Genomic DNA, 20,798 nt, shown 5'->3' on the forward strand with positions numbered 1-20,798 from the left:
CTGAGCCATCAGGGATCATCAAGAATCATGAACACCCCTTTCCTGGGGCCATCAGAGTGTTCTGAGCTGCCAGCCTCATGTAAGATTCTACATGTAAGAAAACAGTTGGAAAACTGATAAGAACATAAGAAGAGCCCTCTTGGATCAGGCCAAGGAGAACTCATCTAGTCCAGCTTCCTGTATTTCACAATGACAACAAGATCCCTGCATCCTGTTCCCACCCCCTGGCATCTGGCACTCAGAGATGGGCTACCTCTCAAACTCAGGGGTGGCATATAGTCATCATGGCAGACAGCCTGTGATGGATTTTTCTCCTTAAATCTGTCCAATCCCTTTTTCAAGGCATCCAGGCCAGATTCCATGGCAATGATCATCATTCCAGCTCCATTGCCTAATTTCATCCCAATATCTCAGCAGCTGCAGGGTGGGGAATGTACACTGCATAATGTACAGCAAAAAGGGGGTGCAGCAAAATGTCCCACTATCAGAGGAGGCTCGCTGTCGGATCTCTGGATGAGTCGCTGCTCTGGCCTTCCATAGGTCCTTCCAAGCAGCAACTTGTACAGAAACATGAGGTGGACTTCTCAGGCTGGGTCGTTCTTTCATGTTGTAAAAGGGATGCTTTTTAGGACGTAGGGCGAAGCCTGCCTCTCATCTGATGTAAAATCCTGAAATAAAAGCGTGGGGGCTAGGGTTAAGTCATCCCCCATTAACACTAAGATCCTAATCTGGGGATTCCCGGCCTCTGCTTTCACTTCTGAAAGAAAATGCAGAAGATCTGATTGTGGCGTTCTTGACTGATGACACCCATACTTTGGCTCTAATTACTACAATAAAAAACTTTCATTTCTTCATATTTCTACGATAAAAAGCCTTCATTTCTCATACCACTACCAAAAATAGCCAGAGGGGAAATGAAGTAAAATATGGAACGAAATGCCATGGCTTCCACAAATATACCCACTCATGTCATCAAAAAAGCAATTCCTTCTTGCTTTTTTGAAACCCCCACAGTTGATCTTTCCTGAAAAGGGAGTCTTTTCTTCCTTGGAGCGGAGTTCAGGGCATTCAAGAGCTGACATTCAATGTTTTAGTTGCCTGGCAGCTTCTGCAAAGTCTTTTTGTAAAGGTAGCAAAGGAACAAAATAAATCAAGCCTCATCCAAGACCTCCCAGTGACTGAAGCATCTCCTCAAATGATACCCCCCCCCATTCCTGGCAGGTAGACCGCTTTTGCCTCTGCTGCTGATTGTCCCCCTCCCTGAATTTGACATAGTGCGATGTACAGTATCAGGGGAGCAGAGAAAAAACACCTGGGACTCACCTGAACAAGCGATCCCCCCCAGATAGATCATATGCCCCCAAGGCAGCTCTGAAAGGAGACCAAGAGCTTTCTTGGGAAACAGGAATTACAATGTTGGTGTCTCTGAATCCGTCCTGGGTCAGCATCTGCTGAACTCCCAAAGGGAGGGGAACAGGCTTAGCCAAAGGCTCCCCCACCAGACCTGAGGACATGTTGCTGCCACCCCCATTCCCAGACCCACAGGCTGGTAGACCCTCTGGCTTAGGTTGGAAGACTAGCCTTAGTGGCCCTCCAGCACAGGGCTGGCTGGACAATGCAGCTTCCTTGACCCCCTTTCTCAGGGGTGTTGGAGATGAGCCACAAGGTGACCTTTGTTTAAGAGCCAGGGTGGCTTCACCTGAAGGAGGGTTACAGGCAGGCAACTGCTTCCTTCAGACTAGGTGCCTACACAGCATTCAGGTAGGACTCGCTGAATTTTGGTCCATTCCTTCACTGGACAATGAATAAACATGGCCCTTTCACTTCTCCAAATCAGTATAACGTGTGCTTTTGGGGGAATACCAGGGCAGTGTGGCTGTCTTTTCCCAGGGAAGCTATGACAGAAAAATGTTGTTATGGGAAGTCACCAACTATATGAGTTCTGCATGTGAATTCCCTCCCCCCTTGAGGGGTGGGGGGAATATCTCAGGCTTTGTATATAAGCTTGAGCAGTAAGTTGAGGTCCTCTTTATTGTTGGCAGCTTTTTGTTCTACATCCAGAAGAGGTCAGGGGCACAGAGGTAAGGATGGGGTAAAGCACGGGCTTCTCCTTGGCTTGCGGGCAGATGACAGTTAGGGGCCAGGTCAGGGCACCCTCACACCACATCTGCCACAGCAAGAAATTACGGCAGCTCCAAAATACCAAACTGATGTTGATATTGCTGATTTTTTGAAAAATCAACACATGCAAAATGGGCAAGGGTGGCTCCATTGGGGGGGGGCACACATTGGGGCTGGGGCCATGCAGGGCTCATAACAGACGCTGGGCAACCCCTGAGACCATGATGGCCTGCCAGTGTTGCTCATCCCTGCGTGGCAAGCCAGGGCCTAGAGGGATGTTTCCCAAGAGAGAGCGGAGGAAGCAGAGACAGTGGTGGATTGTCCTGATCTTCTCCCACTGAAGAGTGCTCAGATGTCCTGACTTCCTAGTGCTACACTGAGGGCAGGAGAATCTGGGGGTTCAGTAGCACCAGAGAAAGAAAGAGTGCAGCCTGCCACCTGCTCCCCATGGCCCTCCTGTAAGCATCCTCTTTGGGCTCTGTGCTCCTGGCTTGGCTCATTGGGAGGCAGTGGGGAGTAGGAGACCTTCTTCCCTGGCAAAATTTTACAAATCTGCTGCCGTTGCTCCCCACTGTTAACCATCAAGTCTGCCTGCTGCCAGACAGTCGGGGTGCAAATCCGCCTTTGTGCCACCCATAGTGTTGAAGAAGGAGTGGCAGCTGTCTAGCACTTGTTTGCAGGCACCGTGGGGGAGCAGTTTGGTGGCATCGCTGGAAGCCCTTGCAAGCCCTTCCTCAAAGCTTCTCAAATAATGGAGCCATCCCTGAAAGGCAGGCTTCTTGCAATGGATCCAGTGCCAAGGGAGGGGGTCACCATTACTGGGATGACAAGCTTTCCCCTATGCAAAATTGCGCCTCATTCCAGCAATTTGCTATTCCCATAGAAATGAATGGCACTCATTTTCTGCTCTTGGAAACACCAGGATTCATGGAAAATCAAGCCAGCCATTGCCGCACTTACTCCAAAAAAGAGGCAAGAGGGGAGACATTGGGTGGGTGAGAGACATGCCTGCCAGGTGGCCCAGCTGGCCAGGACAATCACTCCCAATGTCAGGGCAACAGTGGCACAAGTCAGTCAAAAAGATCATGGCCTGGCTGGCCCTGGCACCTCCATCTGCAAATGTCCCTCAGAGGCTGATGCATCCTCATGGCATGACCTTCACTAGGATAGGACCCCATGAACCCTTATTCCCCCAGCCGCTCACCTAGGTGGCACAAGCGCTTCGTGGAATACTCCCCCCACCCCCATGGAAACTCAGATGGATGTTCTTTAATTTTTTTTTTCCAGAGCTACACATGGAGAAGAAGATGCTGTCTGCCTGGGTGCTGTTGCTACTGTCTTGCAGTAAGTGTCTGTTCTTCAGATAATGACATTTCAATCTCTCCCCAAAGTAGATGAGTGAAGATCATTGTGATTCCCCTTGAGGAAAATGCCTTAGTGGTGGCTCCCTTGACCTACTGGGCCATTGGCCACGGCTCCCCACTAGGGCTACAATCCTATACATTGCATGATGCAGTGGGTGTTTTGCAAGGACTCTGTGGCTCCCCTGATGGGCTTCCGCGGCTCCCCGGGAAGCGACAGCTCACAGTTTGGGAACCACTTTTATGGTTCACAGTTTGGGAACCACCTTTTTAGATAACCAGTTGAATGTGCAGTCAGGGAATTGGGAAGACTGTGCCCAGGACTGTGCTCCTGACCTCCCATCTGTGTTCACGTGATCTCCTGAACAGTGACTGCAAGGGTGCAGCTTGCAGATCAGGTGAACAGTCAGTGGTTGGAACAAGGCCAGCGAGTGTGATCGCAAACACACCCATATATGTTCCATCTGCCTCTCTTTGTCAGGGACAGTCGGGGCCGGCCCATCTACAAGGCCAACTGAGGTGGTTGCCTCAGACAGCTGTTTGGTGGGGGGGAATTGGGAAGACTGTGCCCAGGACTGTGCTCCTGACCTCCCATCTGTGTTCACGTGATCTCCTGAACAGTGACTGCAAGGGTGCAGCTTGCAGATCAGGTGAACAGTCAGTGGTTGGAACAAGGCCAGCGAGTGTGATCGCAAACACACCCATATATGTTCCATCTGCCTCTCTTTGTCAGGGACAGTCGGGGCCGGCCCATCTACAAGGCCAACTGAGGTGGTTGCCTCAGACAGCTGTTTGGTGGGGGGGGGTGCCCATCTCTGTATACCTACTTGCCTTCAATGCTCGTCCTTCTCTTTGGATTAGAAAAGAGAAACCAAAGAAAATATTTCTTTACTTAGCGTGCAGTTAGTCTATGGAACTCCTTGCAGCAGGATGTGGTGATGGCATCTCTCCTAGATGCCTTTAAGAGGGGATTGGACAAATTTCTGGAGGAAAGTCCATCACAGGTTACAAGTCATGATGGGTAATGTGCAACTTCCTGAGGTGGACTACCTCAGAATGCCAGATGCAGGGGAGGGCACCAGGATGAGGTCTCTTGTTATCTGGTGTGCTCCCTGGGGCATTTGGTGGGCACCAAGACACAGGTTGTATCTTGCTGTCTTGTGCACTTCCTGAGGCATTTGATGGGCCGCTGTGAGATACAGGAAGCTGGACTAGATGGGCCTATGGCCTGATCCAGTGGGGCTGTTCTTATGTTCTTAAGGGGACTGAGAGGGAGAGGAAATATGGAGGAGAAGGGAATGCTGAGCTAGGACATAGGGGAGTGGGAGGAGCAGAGGCTGGCACATCATTGTGTAAGTGGGGACAACATCTGGTACATCATTGCCTGAACTACCATTAGCACCACACATGAAATGGTGGAAAGATTTATCTTTGCAGGAAGCTGAAGCCAATTCAGACCTTGTAAGTATATACATATATATACACCTTGTTGGGGAATAACAACACTGAGTAGTAGTCATCAGTTGAGTATCTAGTTCTTTAAAAATGAAATTGTATGTGGTCCCTTTAATGGTCTTTCTAAAGGGTGTGTCCCTTTGGTGATTCCTCCTTGTCTATATATAGCTTCTTGTCTGCTGACCTTAGCAGTACAGGAGAGTGTATTTTAATCTCTGCTTTTAACCTTTGTTTTAGCATACTTACATGCATCCAGGGGCAGCTATTTAGGGCTCCTGGTCTTCTAGTTTTAAGAATCTTGATGTGAGAAAAATGTTTGTATAAGTCTGCATCAGACTGTGAGTAAACTGCCTTTTAAATTTTTGGGTCTGAGTTTTTGTGCCTTGCTTTGCAAGCAGCCTGGGTAGAAGAGAAATAATTTTTCTTTGCCTGAAACCAACATACCTGCCAGGTATTCATGTGTCTCATTCATGTATGAATATGGGATGATGTCCTGCCTGACATCATTCCTCCCTGGAGATGCCCCCATCCATCTTCCCATTAACATTTTCAGGAGGAGGGGCTGGGAATACACTGTGGGCCGCAAGACAGACAGTTCCACCCTAAGATCCAAAGAGCCCACCCCCCAGTGACTCCCCCCCTTCCCTCTCTGCTGTTTTCCAGGTGCCATCGTAGCCAACGGAAGCCTTTGGGAACTGAAGAAAATGATCAAGCAAGTGACCGGGAAAAGTGCCATCCCCAATTACTCCACTTATGGGTGCCACTGTGGAATTGGAGGCGAAGGAAGACCAAAGGATCTCACTGATTGGTAAGATGACAAATGACAGGAGCCACCAAAAATGAGCATCCATCAAAAGTAGGCTGGTCTAAGGCAGCATTTCTTCACGTGTGCTCTTAGGACCCTTGGGGCTCCCTGGGACACCTTCAAGGGCTCCACAAGCACACCATAAGTGGCCACTATCTGCCCCCTACCCGGCATGATCATCCATCCCTCTTGCCTCCATCCTGAACATGTCTGGCCCATAGATGGGTACATTTTAAATTGATTTATTTTATATTTAATTATAAAGGTGTCAGTGCTGTTGGGGGAGGGACTGGCTCTGGCAAGACCAATATTGGGGCATCACGCGAGGTTGTGGCTGGGCTCCCTCCAGTCTCCCAGCCTATCAAGGGATCCAGTTCCCTCAGGGGTAGGCAAGGGAAGAGGGTTCCCTCACCCACTGGTCCTCCTCCCTGCCAGCAGCCTTGTTCAGGATCACTGGCTGGCCAGCATCCTACCTGCTAACCAGCCTCCTCCAGACTGTCCTTATCACCAGCTAGCCAGGGGTTATAATGGAGCATCTCCACCCCCTTGTTCCACCCCTTCCTCCTGACAGTCTCCCAAGCCCCGATCCTGTGAGCACTCAGTGCCTCTGCTTCTTTGGGGCCTGCTGATAGTAGCTCTGCTCCCCTTGCACCAGATGTCAGTTGCCTGACATGGCTTCTTCAGCAGGACCAACCTGATTGCAATCAAAGAGGAACTCCTGAACCCCTAGCCTCCTTGGAGGCAGCCCCACTGGTAAGGCCCCAAGTTGCTGCTGTCACTGCCCCCCCCCCCCCCCGTGGAAAAGCCAGATGGCCAGGAGCTTGGCCGTTTCAGATGTTCAGAAGTGAGTGGAGTCCCAGGTTGGATCCTGGACAAAATTTCCTTAATTTCATACAGAAATCTTGAGTAATGAATCAAAAGCTTTAAATTAGCTTACCTGTTATCTTGTTTTTTATTGCATGTCAGATAATTTTCAGACTACACACAGGAATAGGGTCTTGAGTGTGTGACGTTAGGGCACTGAGTCATGGGAGAAAAAGTTTGAAGAACACTGGGCTAGAGCATTGAAGACCCTCTCTCCTCTCCTCCACACTTCCTGTACTGTCTTCCTGTCTTCCTTTTCAAATCCAGGAAGTGAAGAGAGGAGAAGGAGGAGAGCTAGAGATGGATGAAGAACAGAAATAAATTCCTCCCTCTCAGCAAGAACAGACAATCAGCCCACCCAACAATCTCCCAGAAACACCATGTCTTGTTTAGGCAGTGAAAGACCCAATAGCAGTGGAGGAACCAAGTGGGGATGGCATTTGATGGGATTGGTGCCGCAGCTTAAAAGGCATGTCCCATGTAGTCATCCACCACACATCAGTCAAGAAAGGAAGGGGCTGTGGCTCAATGGGAGAGATGCCACTCTGCATGCAGAAGGTCCCAGTGCCTGGCAGCATCTCCGTCTCTCCAGCTGTGGAGAGATGCTGCCAGTCAGTGTCTAGACCAGGGGTGTCATTTCATGCAGCAGGCCGAATAGCATTCACGGTGACTGCTGAGTACCAGAAGTGACATCATTAAGCAGGAAGTGATAAGCAGATGATGGCCAGAAATGAACACTTTGTTCTCACATAGAAACCCATAACAGAAGAGAAAATGTGCAAATTTCACTCATAATTTCAAGATATGAGCGAGCCCAATTATCAAGCTGGGCAGTAGCAGACCTACTGCTGGGTAAACAGGGCAAATGCCCCGGGTGCTGAGACCGTGCGACTCTAGGACCATGCGGGAAGCCTCACTGAGGCTCCTGACGTGGTAGGAGACTGCACTTCCAATTTTCCGTAAGTGCAGTTTAAGACCGCAGGAAAGCATCAGAAGGCTTCCTTTCTGCTAACCAACCTCCTCCTGGTTAGGTTCTGAGGCTTCCCCAGTTGGTCCTGTGGTTGCGTGAGGCTCCATCACGCTCCAAAGGTAGGGGCGGCTTCCCACGCAGGGGACGGTATCTTGTGGGGGCGGCTTCGCGGACCTTTGCTCTGGGAGTAGGAGGGGTAAGTCCACCTCTGAAGCTGGGAGAGCCCAATTATAACAGGAGCCAGAGAAATTGCTTCCGCATCTGACCTGCAAGCCTTATGTTTGACAACCCTGCTTTAGATCATAATGAGATAGATGGGAGTCAGATTTCTGACTTGGTAGAAGACAGTTTTCTTTGAATGCAGAGTAGGGTCTCTGAGGCAGAATGGAGCATATGGAGAAACATATGTGTGTGAAGCTGCCATTTTCTCAACTATTCCTTTCCCTATTAAAAGAAAACCCAAAAACCAATGAGGTCTCCAGAAGCTGAAACTTCTCAGAGGTGAGGAAGTGATCTGGAATGGGAGAATGTCCCCTCGACTCCCTTGTCGACAAGGATGCCTCCCTTGTTTGTGCTGCATCTTTTGCTCTTTTGGGTCCTCAGGTGTTGCCATCAGCACGACTGCTGCTATTTAAGCCTGGAGCGCCAGAGGTGTCGCCCCAAAGCTGACACTTACAGCTATGATTACCTGCAAGGGAAGGTGCGTTGCGGTAAGTTGGCTTTGGCGCTGCACATGCTGTTGTGGGTTCTACTCCAAATCCAGTGCTTCTAAAGATGACATCCCCCTTGAAGCGCTGACAGAAATGAAGCCCATTTCCCATTCTGAAGGATTGTCCCCTGGTGCCGGCAAAAAGCCCCCACATTCTCTCATGCCCCGAATTCAGGAGAAGTGTGTGCTTTGTTATTACACTGAAATGTATTAGGAAGCATTACTTGGAAGGGCTGGCCCATGCATTAGGCCTACTGAGGCAGTCGCTTCAGGTGGCAGATTGGTGGGGGGGTGCCCCCTTCCTTCCTTCCTTCCTTCCTTCCTTCCTTCCTCCTACACTTCTTGGATTAAAAAACAAAAAGGGGAACCTGGTGGAAGAGGAAGTATGGAGAAGAGTGGTGAGTTAGAGTGTCAGAGATGCTCCAGCCCATCACTCTCTTCTCCTTCCACACTTCCACTCTGTCCCTCTCTTCCTGTATGAATCCAGGAAGCGGGAGCAGTTGTGCCAGGCACACCCACAGGTAAAGGGAATGGCATTTGGTGCTCTGCCTCAGGAACCAAGAGATCACAGGTTGGCCCTGATCTCCTGCTCTGCACCCATGTGTTTCATGTGTTTCAATGAGGCTTGTGTTTCAATAAGGCCTGTACAGCCATGCCTATGGATCCTGTACAACCATGCCCATGGATTTTAGAAGCTGACTTTGAACTAAACCTGCAGTTATGACTGTGCCCCTTTTAGCATTCAAGGGGGCATGCAAATAAAGTCTGCATTGAGCCAGATTTTGAAATCTCCCACTCTGCTGCATGTTCTTTGTGCTGCCGACATAATCAGATAAGCAGGGCTGAGCTGGGATGGACGAGCTGCGGAGTCTATGCTTGGCACGTGCAAAGTTCTTGGGTATCAGAGCCCCATTTGGCATGCAGGAGATCCTGGTTTCCATCCAGGTTAAAGCTTCGGAAAAATATCTCAGATGAGAAAGACTTGCAGGATACTATGAAGAGTGGCTGCCGAGTCAGAGGGGACAATATCCAGGAAGATTGACCCACGCCTGACCTAGTGGAAGGCAATTTCAGATGGGCTTATAAGAGAACTTAAGACTTTCCAAATTGAAAAGTGAAGGGAGAGGCAATCAGTAACCACTTGGTGCAGAGCCTTGCTTGACTCCAGATTCCACCACTGCCGCATGCAGGGCTGGCCCATCCATGAGGCCATTTGAAGCTGTCACCTCAGGCAGCACACCAGCAGGGGGCGCCCACTTCTGTTCATCCTCTTGCTTTCACTGATCCTCCCCACCTTCCAGCACTGGAAAAGGAAGATGAGGGACAAAACGGAAGTGTGGAGGAGAGAGGTAGGCTAGAGCAGTGGTTCCCAAACCACCATGGCACCCGAGGACACAGTGGCAAACTCAGAGGGGTGCTGCAGGATGTCCCCGGTGCTTCTTCCAGCTCTCCCAGGTGCTACCATCTTGGATTGTGCCACAATCTTGTGTGATTTTTGCAAAATCTCAAGAGGATCACACAAGATCTTGCATGGTCCAAGACAACATTACCTAGGAGTGCCAGGAAGAAGAGGCCGTCATGAAGGAAGGTGCTGTGATCCAGGTAGGTTTGGGAGCCACTGGACTAGAGTGTCAGAGAAGCCTGGCAAATCCCCAGGCAGGGTGGGAAGCATTTGGTACTTCTTCTCAGGCACCAGGAGATCTTGGGCTTGCACTGGCCACATCATCCCCATGGTTGGACCTTGGAGGTCTTCCTGTTCCACTTGGGGAAGTCTTCCGTCACAGCCTCAGCTACATATAAGCTAGTAACAGCTCCAATGAGACACAGGTAAGCTGAAAACCTCTGAGAGGGTGCATCTCATCCATGGGGTGTTGCTGGAGAGAAGGCATATCCCCTCTCCCAATTCTTGGAGGAGGTGGGGGGGGGCACCAGCCCCATGAAGTCTTGCAAGTGTAATAGACAGTGCTTTTTTTGTAAATAAAAAGGTGCAGGAACTCATAACTTGTTAATCATTTATTTATTTATTTATTTATAAACCATTTTTTTATTGGAGAAATAAAATATTTTTTATGTGCTTCCTCCCTAAAGATGAATTTACTTCTGAGTAGACATGCATAGGATTGGGCTGTCAATCTCCACATCCCCTTCCCCCTAGCTACTTTTTCTACACATGGGGAAAAATAATGTACAGGTGCACTTGTAGCGTGTAGTATGTAGTGTGGCACTATTTCGAGGAGAGGAAGCAGTGAATGAATTCCAGAAAATGGGTTACATGAGTTCCATGTAGTAAAATTACTCTAAGCAACTGTGGGAGTAAGAACAAAAAAGGAATTCTTACACGAGAGCGGTCCTTAGGTGCACATAGAAACAGCTATGTTTGCAAACAAGTGATTAAATATGGTTTAATTCAGGTATCAGAATACTCTGTGTCATTGGGAAGGTGCTTGGCATGCAATTGTATGTTCTCTGCTGCCCTGAGCAGCTGCTGTGCATTGCTGGAGAGGAGCTGCAAGTGCTGGCTGGCGGAGGGCATGCTTGTGGGGGAAGGATGAGGAGGATTGGCACTGATGTTAAAAAAAAAATGTGAAATTTGAAGAGAATCCAGGGGTTCTGTCCAAAGAAAAATAACTGAAATTCCTGAAAGAAATGTCAGCAAGGGCCCAATCCTCATGAAGCATTTTGCCAGCAGCATGCACATCCTGCACATCCTGCAGGTGGAAATGTCAGCTTGGTGGCATGATACAGTCTGCACATTCTATGAGTCCACCACTGCGCTAGTGTGTGGCGGAGGTGGGAAGGCCTCCCCCTGGCAGCACCAGCAAGTTGGTGGTGCGGTGGGCAGTGGGAGGAATGGGGCAGGGTGGGGGAGGAATGTGGAAGAGTCTGGTGGGGAGGGGACCGGCAGGTGGAATAGGAGAGGGAGGAATCCATCCTGACTGCTCTAGCATGCACCAGCATCTTATCCGGTTCCCCCATTCTCTCTCCCTTGTTCTCCTCGGTTCTGCATCAGCAAATAGGCTGGCTCAGATGTGAGGAGACCCACTGAGGCAGGGGAGGATTGCCCAGCACAACAGAATGTATGTTCCCTTACCTCAGAGACCTCAGCTACTGCCCCCTCCACCGCAAGATGCAGCACATGCTCTGTTGCCGTGGTTGCATTGGCAGGGTGGAGTTAAGTTCAGATTGCACTTCAGTTCCTATCAGATGAGTCACATTTCGGGGGGGGGGGGGTCCTGCACAAAAGAACATATTTATTTACTCAGTGTGTGGTTGGTCTGTGGAACTCCTTGCCACAGGATGTGGTGCTGGCGTCTAGCCTAGACGCCTTTAAAAGGGGATTGGACAAGTTTCTGGAGGAAAAATCCATTATGGGGTACAAGCCATGATGTGTATGCGCAACCTCCTGATTTTAGAAATGGGCTGTGTCAGAATGCCAGATGCAAGGGAGGGCACCAGAATGACGTCTCTTGTTATCTGGTGTGCTCCCTGGGGCATTTGGTGGGCCGCTGTGAGATACAGGAAGCTGGACTAGATGGGCCTATGGCCTAATCCAGTGGGGCTGTTCTTATGTTCTTAACTACAATTCCCAGGAAGCCTTGCAGGTCTCTTGTTATCTGGTGTGCTCCCTGGGGCATTTGGTGGGCCGCTGTGAGATACAGGAAGCTGGACTAGATGGGCCTATGGCCTGATCCAGTGGGGCTGTTATGTACATCCCTAATTTTGACTCTTCTATTCTCAGGAGGTGCCACGTGGTGCAAGAAACAGAACTGTGAATGCGACAGAATCCTTGCCGAGTGTTTGCTAACGCACTCTGATAGCTACAATGATGCTTACACCTACTTTCCAAACTTCTTATGTCAAGGTCAAGTTCCTCGGTGCTAACCTGGAACCAAAATGGGATGGGGCAGGTCATGTTTTAGGAACCCTCTGCAGAAAAGACAAAAAGAGCAAAAGGTTCACTTCCTTTAAAGTGGTGACGGTCGCAAAGCTTGAAGGAAGTGGTCGGCACTGGGATCCCCTCAACAAAAAAGGGGGGACATGCAGATTTCACTGGGGATCACCTCATTTAAAGAAGCAGTTTGTATACTACTGTATGTATTCCTCATTTATATACTATATAAAATACACTCCTATCCTCAGCTGGTCTGCAGGTTGCAGCACCACTGATACAGCCTCAGCTGTATCCCATGGGCTGCCTGGGGACCAGGAAGAGATAAAAAAAAGAAAAATTTTACTTACCTCCTCTGTGCTCCCTAGATCTGCTACTCGGATCTACGCCAGTTGTTTTACTGGTGTGGATCTGTGAGGCCTCATGGAGCGTGTCTGGGCTGGAATGGAGGTTCTGAATCCTGCTGATGCTGCTGCCACCCAGAGCTGCCCCTGTCCTGACCCCCCTGGCCCAGCTTGACTTGGGCTGTAAGATGCCTTTGAAATCTTAGAGAAATGCTTGGAGCACCAAAGGCCTATCAATGGCTGTTTGTCATGATGGCTGGGTGGAACCTCCAGCACCAGAAGCAAACTATCTCTGAGGACCAGTTGCTCAGCAGTGGGAGAGTGCTGTTGCCTTCATCTCCCATTTGTGGGCTTCCCAGAGTCATCTGCTGGGTCACTGTAGGAAGCAGGATACTGGCCTAGAAGGGCCGCAGGCCTGATCCAGCAGGGCTGTTTTAATTATCTGTGCCCTTGTGCAAAGTGCATTTCTGGCAAAGAATGGAAAACCTTCTCTTAAACTTGGCCCCACGGGTTAGATTTCTGAAATCAAAATACAGTATAGCAGTGTGTTCTGCATCCATGCTCCCATCCTCAACATAAAACAGGAATTAGCCCAAGGGCCGCTGCTTTATGTATATATTGATGCTTTTTATATTGATACTTTGTTTGATAATAATAAAGGACTCTTTATGTGAAAAGTGCCTTTCCTTCTTGTTACCAAGATGTTCAGCTACGGGGTGAGCTCCTTATGTGAAGTGGAACAGTCCCTTCTTGCCCCCTTTGGTGCTGCCAGTGGGACACAGTGTCCCAAAACACAGCCACATCCTACAAGGATGACTTGGAGACTTGCAAGCATTCTGTAATCGGCACCATATTTACAAATCAATGGGCAGAACCTAGGTACAGGCATCATCAGGCATTCCTACAAGGTTGCAGATCCACCACCCAGCACATAGCAGTGTGACTATAGAACCACATCAACCAATGGCATCAGATTCCAAATGTCAGGATGCACCACTTGCAAGTGAAGGAAAGCTTCAGCACTGACACATATTCCACCCTGTTATTTTGCCCTCTTTTTTGCCCTTGCCCCAGGTGTGTGAGGTCCCATTTGGCAAGCTGTGCTGTTATCTCTTTCGATATATACTTAAGAGGAAACGATCAGTAGCCCAACTCCCAACCCTCAGCTCAACCACGAACCAAGCCCCTTGGGGCTTGAATGAATCTGTACTCTGTGCAGCTAAGGAATGGTTGACCAGCCATCTGACAATAAAAAGACCTTCCCTGCTCCCTTCATGGGGGCAGCACCAAGCAAACATACTTGGAAGTCAATCCCATTGAAATGGATGAAACTTGCTTCCATACAAAAAATATGAGAATCCAGCTTCCAGGGTTGGCCTGTCCATGAGGCTGAATGAGATGGATTGGGGGAGCACACTCCACACACCTCGCTCCTCATCCAACTCTTCGTGCTCCCTGGATTTTGAAAAGAAAAGAGTCATGGAGCAGAAGAGGAAGTACCAAAGGAGGGGGAGAGTGTGTGACATTCTAGCCCACCAGTCTTCTCTCCTCTCTGCCACACTTTCTCTTCTGCTGAAACAGAGACGCCTGCATTGGCTTGGTCATGTCGTGAGAATGGATGATGGTCGGATCCCAAAGGATCTCCTCTATGGAGAACTCATGCAAGGAAAGCACCCTACAGGTAGACCACAGCTGCGATACAAGGACATCTGCAAGAGGGATCTGAAGGCCTTAGGAGTGGACCTCAACAGGTGGGAAACCCTGGCCTCTGAGTGGCCCGCTTGGAGGCAGCCTGTGCAGCATGGCCTTTCCCAGTTTGAAGAGACACTTGGCCAACAGACTGAAGCAAAGAAGGAAGGCCCATAGCCAGGGAGACAGACCAGGGGCAGACTGCACTTGCTCCCAGTGCAGAAGGGATTGTCACTCCCGAATCAGCCTTTTTAGACACACTAGACATTGTTCCAGAACCACCATTCAGAGGGCGATACCATAGTCTTTTGAGACTGAAGGTTGCCAACTACTACTACTACTACTCTGCTGAGGGACATCAGAGATTGTGCCTCTGTTGAGCACTAGCTCAAGGCCCTCAAGTTTCTCAGAAGTCCACCTGGCCAAATGGTCCACTATGCCCTCAGGACTAGTGGCAGATCACTGCACCATCGGGGGGGGGCAATGCCATGATTCACGATCAGCCCACACATCATTCCTCAAGCCGACACAGCACAAATGACCTTGGGGCTAAGGGGGATCCAGACACTAGAGGGGTGCATGCCTCTTGCAACAAACCTGATTGGGGGTTGAGGATGGAGGAACTTACAAGCAATATTTAAAAAACTAGACACAGAAAAATAAGAAGCAAGTTAATGGTGAGATGCCAAAGGCATGTACAGGAAAAGTTGCAGCAGAGTGCTCCTGTTGACAAGAAACGTGCTGTTCCCCTGCTAGAAAGGAAATGGGGTTTCCTCATTGCTTCCTGTTAAGTGCTCCAGCCAGTGTGACATGCTGGTGGCCAGGCCTTCAGGACTAGAGCTGTAAATGTCAATGAGAAGGAGCAAGAGACATCAGATGTGAGCTCCATTTACAAGGTGTTTTGCAAGGCTGAAGGAAGTAAGTAGCTTCTTGACTGACTTTATTGGGTCCTGAACAACCAGATGAAGACCTCTGCTATAGCCCACCATTCCCCTCTCCTCTGTACTTCCCCTCTTCTTCCTCCTCAAATCTGGGGAGCGAGAGGAGGAGAAACTGGTAGAGGCCTGCAGGTCGTGTGCCACCAAGCAAGGAGGGGTGGCATTGTGTGTGTCTCTTCAGGTGCCAGGAGGTTTGGAGCTGCTCCTGACTGTGGCAGTTTTAAGAAAATGCAATAACTATCAGCTGATCATATCCAAATCCTCTTTCACTGGTGTGTTATGGAGGGGGTATTTCAGGGGTTATTCCTTCTCAACCTGCCTATCAATGATGATTCTCTTCTCCATGTCTTGGGATGTAGGTAGATGGCTATTGGAGAGGGAATTTGACCCTCAAATAGTAGCTCTCCCCCACTACGCTCACCTTGCTCCACCTCTGTTAGATTTCACCTGATGCCTTGAAAGATCTGTCTTGTACTTGTGTTCAAGGTCTTCCTCCCTATGCTTGCTGCTTTAGTTTTCTGGGCTTCAACGAAGTTTCATTCTGAGCTTATATTTGGTTGGTCTAAGGCAGTGTTTCTCCAAGTGTGCTCCTAGGAGTCCTGGGGCTTCCTGAGACCCCTGTAGGGGCTGCACACTACACTATAAGTGTCTGCCCCCTACTCAGTTTGTTTGTCCCTCCTTCCCACCTCTCCTGTTTGTGGTTCTACTTCCTCAGTCCCCTCCTGTTCCAGCTTTTCACCAGTAATTGGCATTGGGCTTGGTACGCTGTGCCACTCCGCACATGTTCTAGTTCTCTAGGGTTTCCTGAAACTCCATACATGCAGTTCTTTTAGGAATGTAAAGGGAATCAGAGACCCAAACGTATGAAAAAACTTGGTTCGAATGAATCGGTGCCATATTGTGACTAACTACAAGTCCAATCCTAACTCAGTTTCTCAGTGCTGACGCAGCCACACCAATGGGTCATGCTTTCCATCCTGTGGGGGGGAGGAGAAGGGGCAAAGATCTTGATCCCTCAAGGTAAGAAACACAAGAGGTCTGGATCCCTCAAGGTAAGGGAACACAAGTTCCCTTACTCTAGGATAAGCCTTCACTTCCCCAATGGGTTTCTGTCTGTTTACACTAGGGTGTAAGTTTACACCCTGGTTTACAGGTTTATACAAGGGTGTAAGTTTACACCAGGTCTTCCCTCCCTGAGGAAGGGAAGAAAGGCCAGGAATAAGATCCTGGAGCAACTGGCTGCTACCAGGATCCATCCCTCCTTCCCACATTCTTCCCCCCCCCCCCGCTGCCAAGACACTCTTCCCAATTCCTCCCCCTCCCTGCCCATTCTTCCCACTACAAACCCACCCACCCACTTTCTTACTTGTGCTCGCATGTGGCAATGGGCCACAGACACCACCACCACCATTTGCAGTGACTGCTTCAACCTGGCCACCGGTCTGTGTGTTTCCCTCTGGCTGTTTGCAACTACAGAACCTCTGTTCTGCTGTCGTCAGCGTGAGCTAGGATGGGCAGTAAGAGACTGAGCTGTGAATCTTCAGGACTTCTTCAGGACTTTAAATCTCAACTTTGCCACAAACCCTGCTCAGTGGCCTTAGGTAACCTCAGGTCTGTACAGGGGTTCTTCCTTGGATTTGTATCCTCAGGATAATATGTGTGAAGGATTTTACACACCCTGAAATCGCTGTACAAATGTTGAGTCTTCTCTACCCCCTGTGATCCTTTCCTCAGTTTTCTCTATTTTTTCTTCCCTTTCCCCATTCCCCACAAACAGTCTTCCAAGCCAATACTGAATCAAATAACTTCATAAATGATATTATATACTGTCTCTTTTCTAGGTCCTTATGAGATGAAGCACTTCCTGGGATCCGTTGTTCTCATGGCCTGCTGTAAGTAAAAAATTAACCCAACAGCCTTTGGGATGGGCACTTAGAAGGTTCTGGCAGCATCTCCAGGTTGAGCTGGGAAAGAATTACTCTGCCTGGAGCTCTAGAGAGCCTCTGCCAGTTCTTGGTTGCTCCAGAGGGCAGGACCAGTACAAACGGGTTTAAATTACAAGGAGACTTTGATTAAATGTTAGGAAGAACTTCCTGTTGGTACAAAGTGTTCGGTGGTGGAACAGTCTGGTGGTGGAATGGTAGTGGTGGAAGGTGGTAGACTGTTCATGGTTGGAGGGCTTTAAGAAGAGGCTGGATGACCAGCCGCTAACCTCTGGAACTATCCTTGCAGGTGTTTTTGTGGTCCAAGGGAGCCTCCAAGAGTTTGGAGACATGATCAAAGCTCTCACTGGAAAAAGCGCTTTACCAAACTATACCACATACGGGTGCTATTGCGGACTTGGTGGCAAAGGAGTTGCCAAGGATGCCACTGACCGGTAATTTGATGGCTTTAGACCTTACTCGTCTGGTTTCTCACACTTGTTTTCTCCAGGATATTCTAGTCTGGACTTGTCCCTCTGCCCCCATCAGATGCCTGATCCAGGGGAGCCCTTGTGGCCATCCCAGTCTGGTGACACACAATAATGTAACATCCACACTGCATTTCCTTGAGTGGTGAGATGTTCCCTGGGCATAAAGATCTTCTAGCAATTCATAGATGCAGTAAGAACTGAGAAAAGGTGGGTGACACAAGGGTCTGGAACCCTGCTTTTTATACTCAAATTCCCATAGGGCAGCATAGAGGCTACTGTGGGATGAGCTCATCCAGAGCCTTCGTTTGTATTATGATACCTCTTGACAGCCCATCCATGGGTGGAGATGGGTGCCTCTGTTTTGTGCCCTGCCAAGAGTTCAGCAAAGGATTCCTTGATCACTCAGGACACCTGGACCTCAATTACCATGCCACTTCCAGGTTACATTTGCAAGGGGAACTGAAGTTGGAGGCACCTCTTCTGCATTACCAACACATTATTGATCCCCCAAGTCAGGGGTCTCCTAGGATAGACTTGCTGGCAAGGTCAAATCTGGTGGCCAAACAATGTGCAGATGCACATGGAATGTTCCAAAATGCAGAAGAAACCAGCTAGAAGGGTGATGATTGTCTGAGGAACCAAAGTGTGGTCTTTTCCCTAGGGCCTGTGGGACTTGAGGCTTCCCTGCCCTCAGCCCATATCCATCTTCTGATCCATTCCCCTGTTTGCAAAATAGGAAGAATGGCAAAGGGACAAGAGGCCCCCTCATGAATCCGCCACTTGAGGCAACTGTCTGAGGTAGTCATGTTCGACCCGGTCTCCTTACACATGGACAGGTTGACCCTCTCATATAATATGAAGTTCTCCTCTCTCCCCACAGCTGCTGCAGGACGCATGACTACTGTTATGCCAGGATAAGCAGGAGCTGTAACCCCATAGCAGACAGGTACAAATACACGCATGAGGATGGAGTCCTCACATGTGGTAAGTGGGGTTGGCACTTCAAACAAATAAATTGAGGCTAGGCACAAAGAAGAACGTCCTCCCTTGTAAGAGGAGTTGGTCACTGGGACAATCAACCTTGTGCAGCTGGGACCTCTCCCTTGGCTGAGGTTATTGAGCAGTTGGGGATGCTACAGTCACTTGTGCTGAGCAGGGGTTTGGAGCTGATGACCTCCATGGTCCATTCCTTGGGACCCTGGAGGAAAACGGTCCCTTGGAAGAAAATTTATGGAGGAAAAGTCCATCGCAGGTTACAAGCCATGATGCAACCTCCTGAATAGCAGGCTGTCTCTGAATGCCAGATGTGAGGGAGGGCACCAGGATGCAGGTCTCTTGTTGCCTTGTACGCTCCCTGAGTGGGCCACTGTGAAGATGGACTAGATGCAGGAAGCTGAACTAGATGGACCTTTGACCTGATAGAGCTAGGCTCTTCTTATGTTCTTCCAACTCTCACCTTCTCTGATTCCATATCTATGATATAGCTGCCCCAGTTTTCACAGTCTTCCCTCCCTAGTCTGGAGGGAGAGTTGAGGGGGAAGGGATGTAATGCATGCAAAACAAGACACACACGGATTTGGGTGTCCATGGTGAGCGCCCACAAGTTACATGACAGTATGTAAATAGCACAGAGGCTATTTTTATCAAGCATCAGAGCATGACATGCACCCAGTGTGCCAGTCGTAACTATTCTGTGGGTGACAAAAATGTCCCTGTAATCGCAAGGCATGGAAAATAACCCAGGACCAAGTGGCTTTTCCTGTTTCTAGATATCCAGGGGGCTGAAAGAAGCATGCAGGTGTTTTACCACATATTCCTACCCAAGAAAGATAATGTCATGTAATTGATCCTACTGGAAGGTTGTTACTAGCTGACAGGTGCCTGATGGGACATGACTCCAGAGAAGCAGTATAGCGCAACAGTTGGTGTCCAGGACCGACCATTTCATGAGATTGACTGAGGGAGTTACCTCATGAGGTGGGCTGACAGGAGGGAGTGCCTCCACCTAGCTCTATCTACCCCCCTCCACTTGTCACTCTTCCTCTTCCTCCTAATTTGTGAATTAAAAAAGGAAAGGGGAATGGAGCAGAAGAGGAAGAGCAGAAGAGAAGAGCCTACCACTCGCCTCTCCTCCACACTTCCTCTTTGAATCCAGGAAGTAGGAAGAAGGGGAGGCAACTGGTGTGCCACCAGGGAGGAGGGTGGCATTTTGCTCCGCTTCCAACTCCAGGGGGCTTGGACTAAACTTGAGGGTGTCAGAGAAGAAGTTCAAAGCTCAGGGGTAGTCTCAGGCCGGTTACCTCCCCCCCCCCCAACCTCACAGGGAGTGTGTCAAGAGGACTCCTCTTAGCTCCTTGGAGGAAAAGAGGGCTAAAAATGTGATCGAAGCATCCTTTCTGCTGACAGGTGAAGGAAGCTGGTGCAAGACGCAGATCTGTGAATGCGACAAGGCGGCTGCTCTCTGTCTGCGAGACAACCTGGCCTCTTACAATAAGAACTTCCGCTTTTACCCCAACTTCCTCTGCACGGACAAACCGCAGCAGCACTGAGTGAAAGCTTTCCACCAACTCAGGACTCTTCAGCTGCCTGGGCTGTTGAGGAGCCCTTCCAGAAACAAAACAATAAAATGTAAATGCTTCTAAACGCAACTTAGATGTGATAGAAATGTTGATGCTTTGTGGTTGTTCAGGGTAGAAAACAAAAAATAAGACTTGGGGTCTGATCCTGTCCTCCCACCAACCCTTAGAGCGCAGTGCTGCTAACGTTGTTGGCAACCTTCAGTCTCGAAAGACTCTGGTATCGCGCTCTGAAAGGTGGTTCTGGCACAGCGTCTAGTGTGGCTGAAAAGGCCAATTCGGGAGTGACAATCCTTCCACACTGGGGGCAAGTGCAGTCTGTCCCTGGTCTGTCTCCCTGGCTATGGGCCTTCCTTCTTTGCCTCTTTGCCTCAGATTGTTGGCCAAGTGTCTCTTCAAACTGGGAAAGGCCATGCTGCACAGCCTGCCTCCAAGCGGGCCGCTCAGAGGCCAGGGTTTCCCACTTGTTGAGGTCCACTCCTAAGGCCTTCAGATCCCTCTTGCAGATGTCCTTGTATCGCAGCTGTGGTCTACCTGTAGGGCACTTTCCTTGCACGAGTTCTCCATAGAGAACTCCATAGAGAACTGCTGCTAACAGTACTGAATTGAATTGGCAACCTTCAGTCTCGAAAGACTATGGTATAAGCCTACAGCACCCAGTATT

At 49.4% G+C, this 20,798-nt stretch overlaps 1 protein-coding gene across 1 annotated transcript; it reads left to right on the top strand.

Moving 5' to 3' along the window:
• The first annotated feature begins 2,046 nt into the window (after positions 1 to 2,046).
• LOC136660301 (uncharacterized) lies at positions 2,047 to 20,167 on the top strand. The gene is made up of 10 exons (XM_066637428.1): positions 2,047 to 2,081; positions 3,409 to 3,465; positions 5,601 to 5,745; positions 8,180 to 8,286; positions 12,025 to 12,152; positions 15,032 to 15,125; positions 16,987 to 17,037; positions 17,378 to 17,522; positions 18,439 to 18,542; positions 19,965 to 20,167. The coding sequence occupies exons 2-10, from the start codon at positions 3,417 to 3,419 to the stop codon at positions 20,105 to 20,107; spliced, it is 966 nt and encodes a 321-aa protein (XP_066493525.1). The 5' UTR covers positions 2,047 to 2,081; positions 3,409 to 3,416; the 3' UTR covers positions 20,108 to 20,167.
• Positions 20,168 to 20,798: the final 631 nt, after the last annotated feature.

Source organism: Tiliqua scincoides, chromosome 9, assembly GCF_035046505.1.
Source record: "Tiliqua scincoides isolate rTilSci1 chromosome 9, rTilSci1.hap2, whole genome shotgun sequence".
NCBI lineage: Eukaryota > Metazoa > Chordata > Lepidosauria > Squamata > Scincidae > Tiliqua > Tiliqua scincoides.

What these genes read in the sequence shown, in the direction of transcription:
- LOC136660301 (XM_066637428.1), top strand. Translation starts at nt 3,417, where the DNA reads ATGGAGAAGAAGATGCTGTCTGCCTGGGTGCTGTTGCTACTGTCTTGC. An exon ending in GTTTTGCAAGGCTGAAGGAA is followed by an intron (nt 15,126 to 16,986) that starts GTAAGTAGCTTC and finishes TCTCTTTTCTAG; the next exon opens with GTCCTTATGAGATGAAGCAC. An exon ending in CGTTGTTCTCATGGCCTGCT is followed by an intron (nt 17,038 to 17,377) that starts GTAAGTAAAAAA and finishes CTATCCTTGCAG; the next exon opens with GTGTTTTTGTGGTCCAAGGG.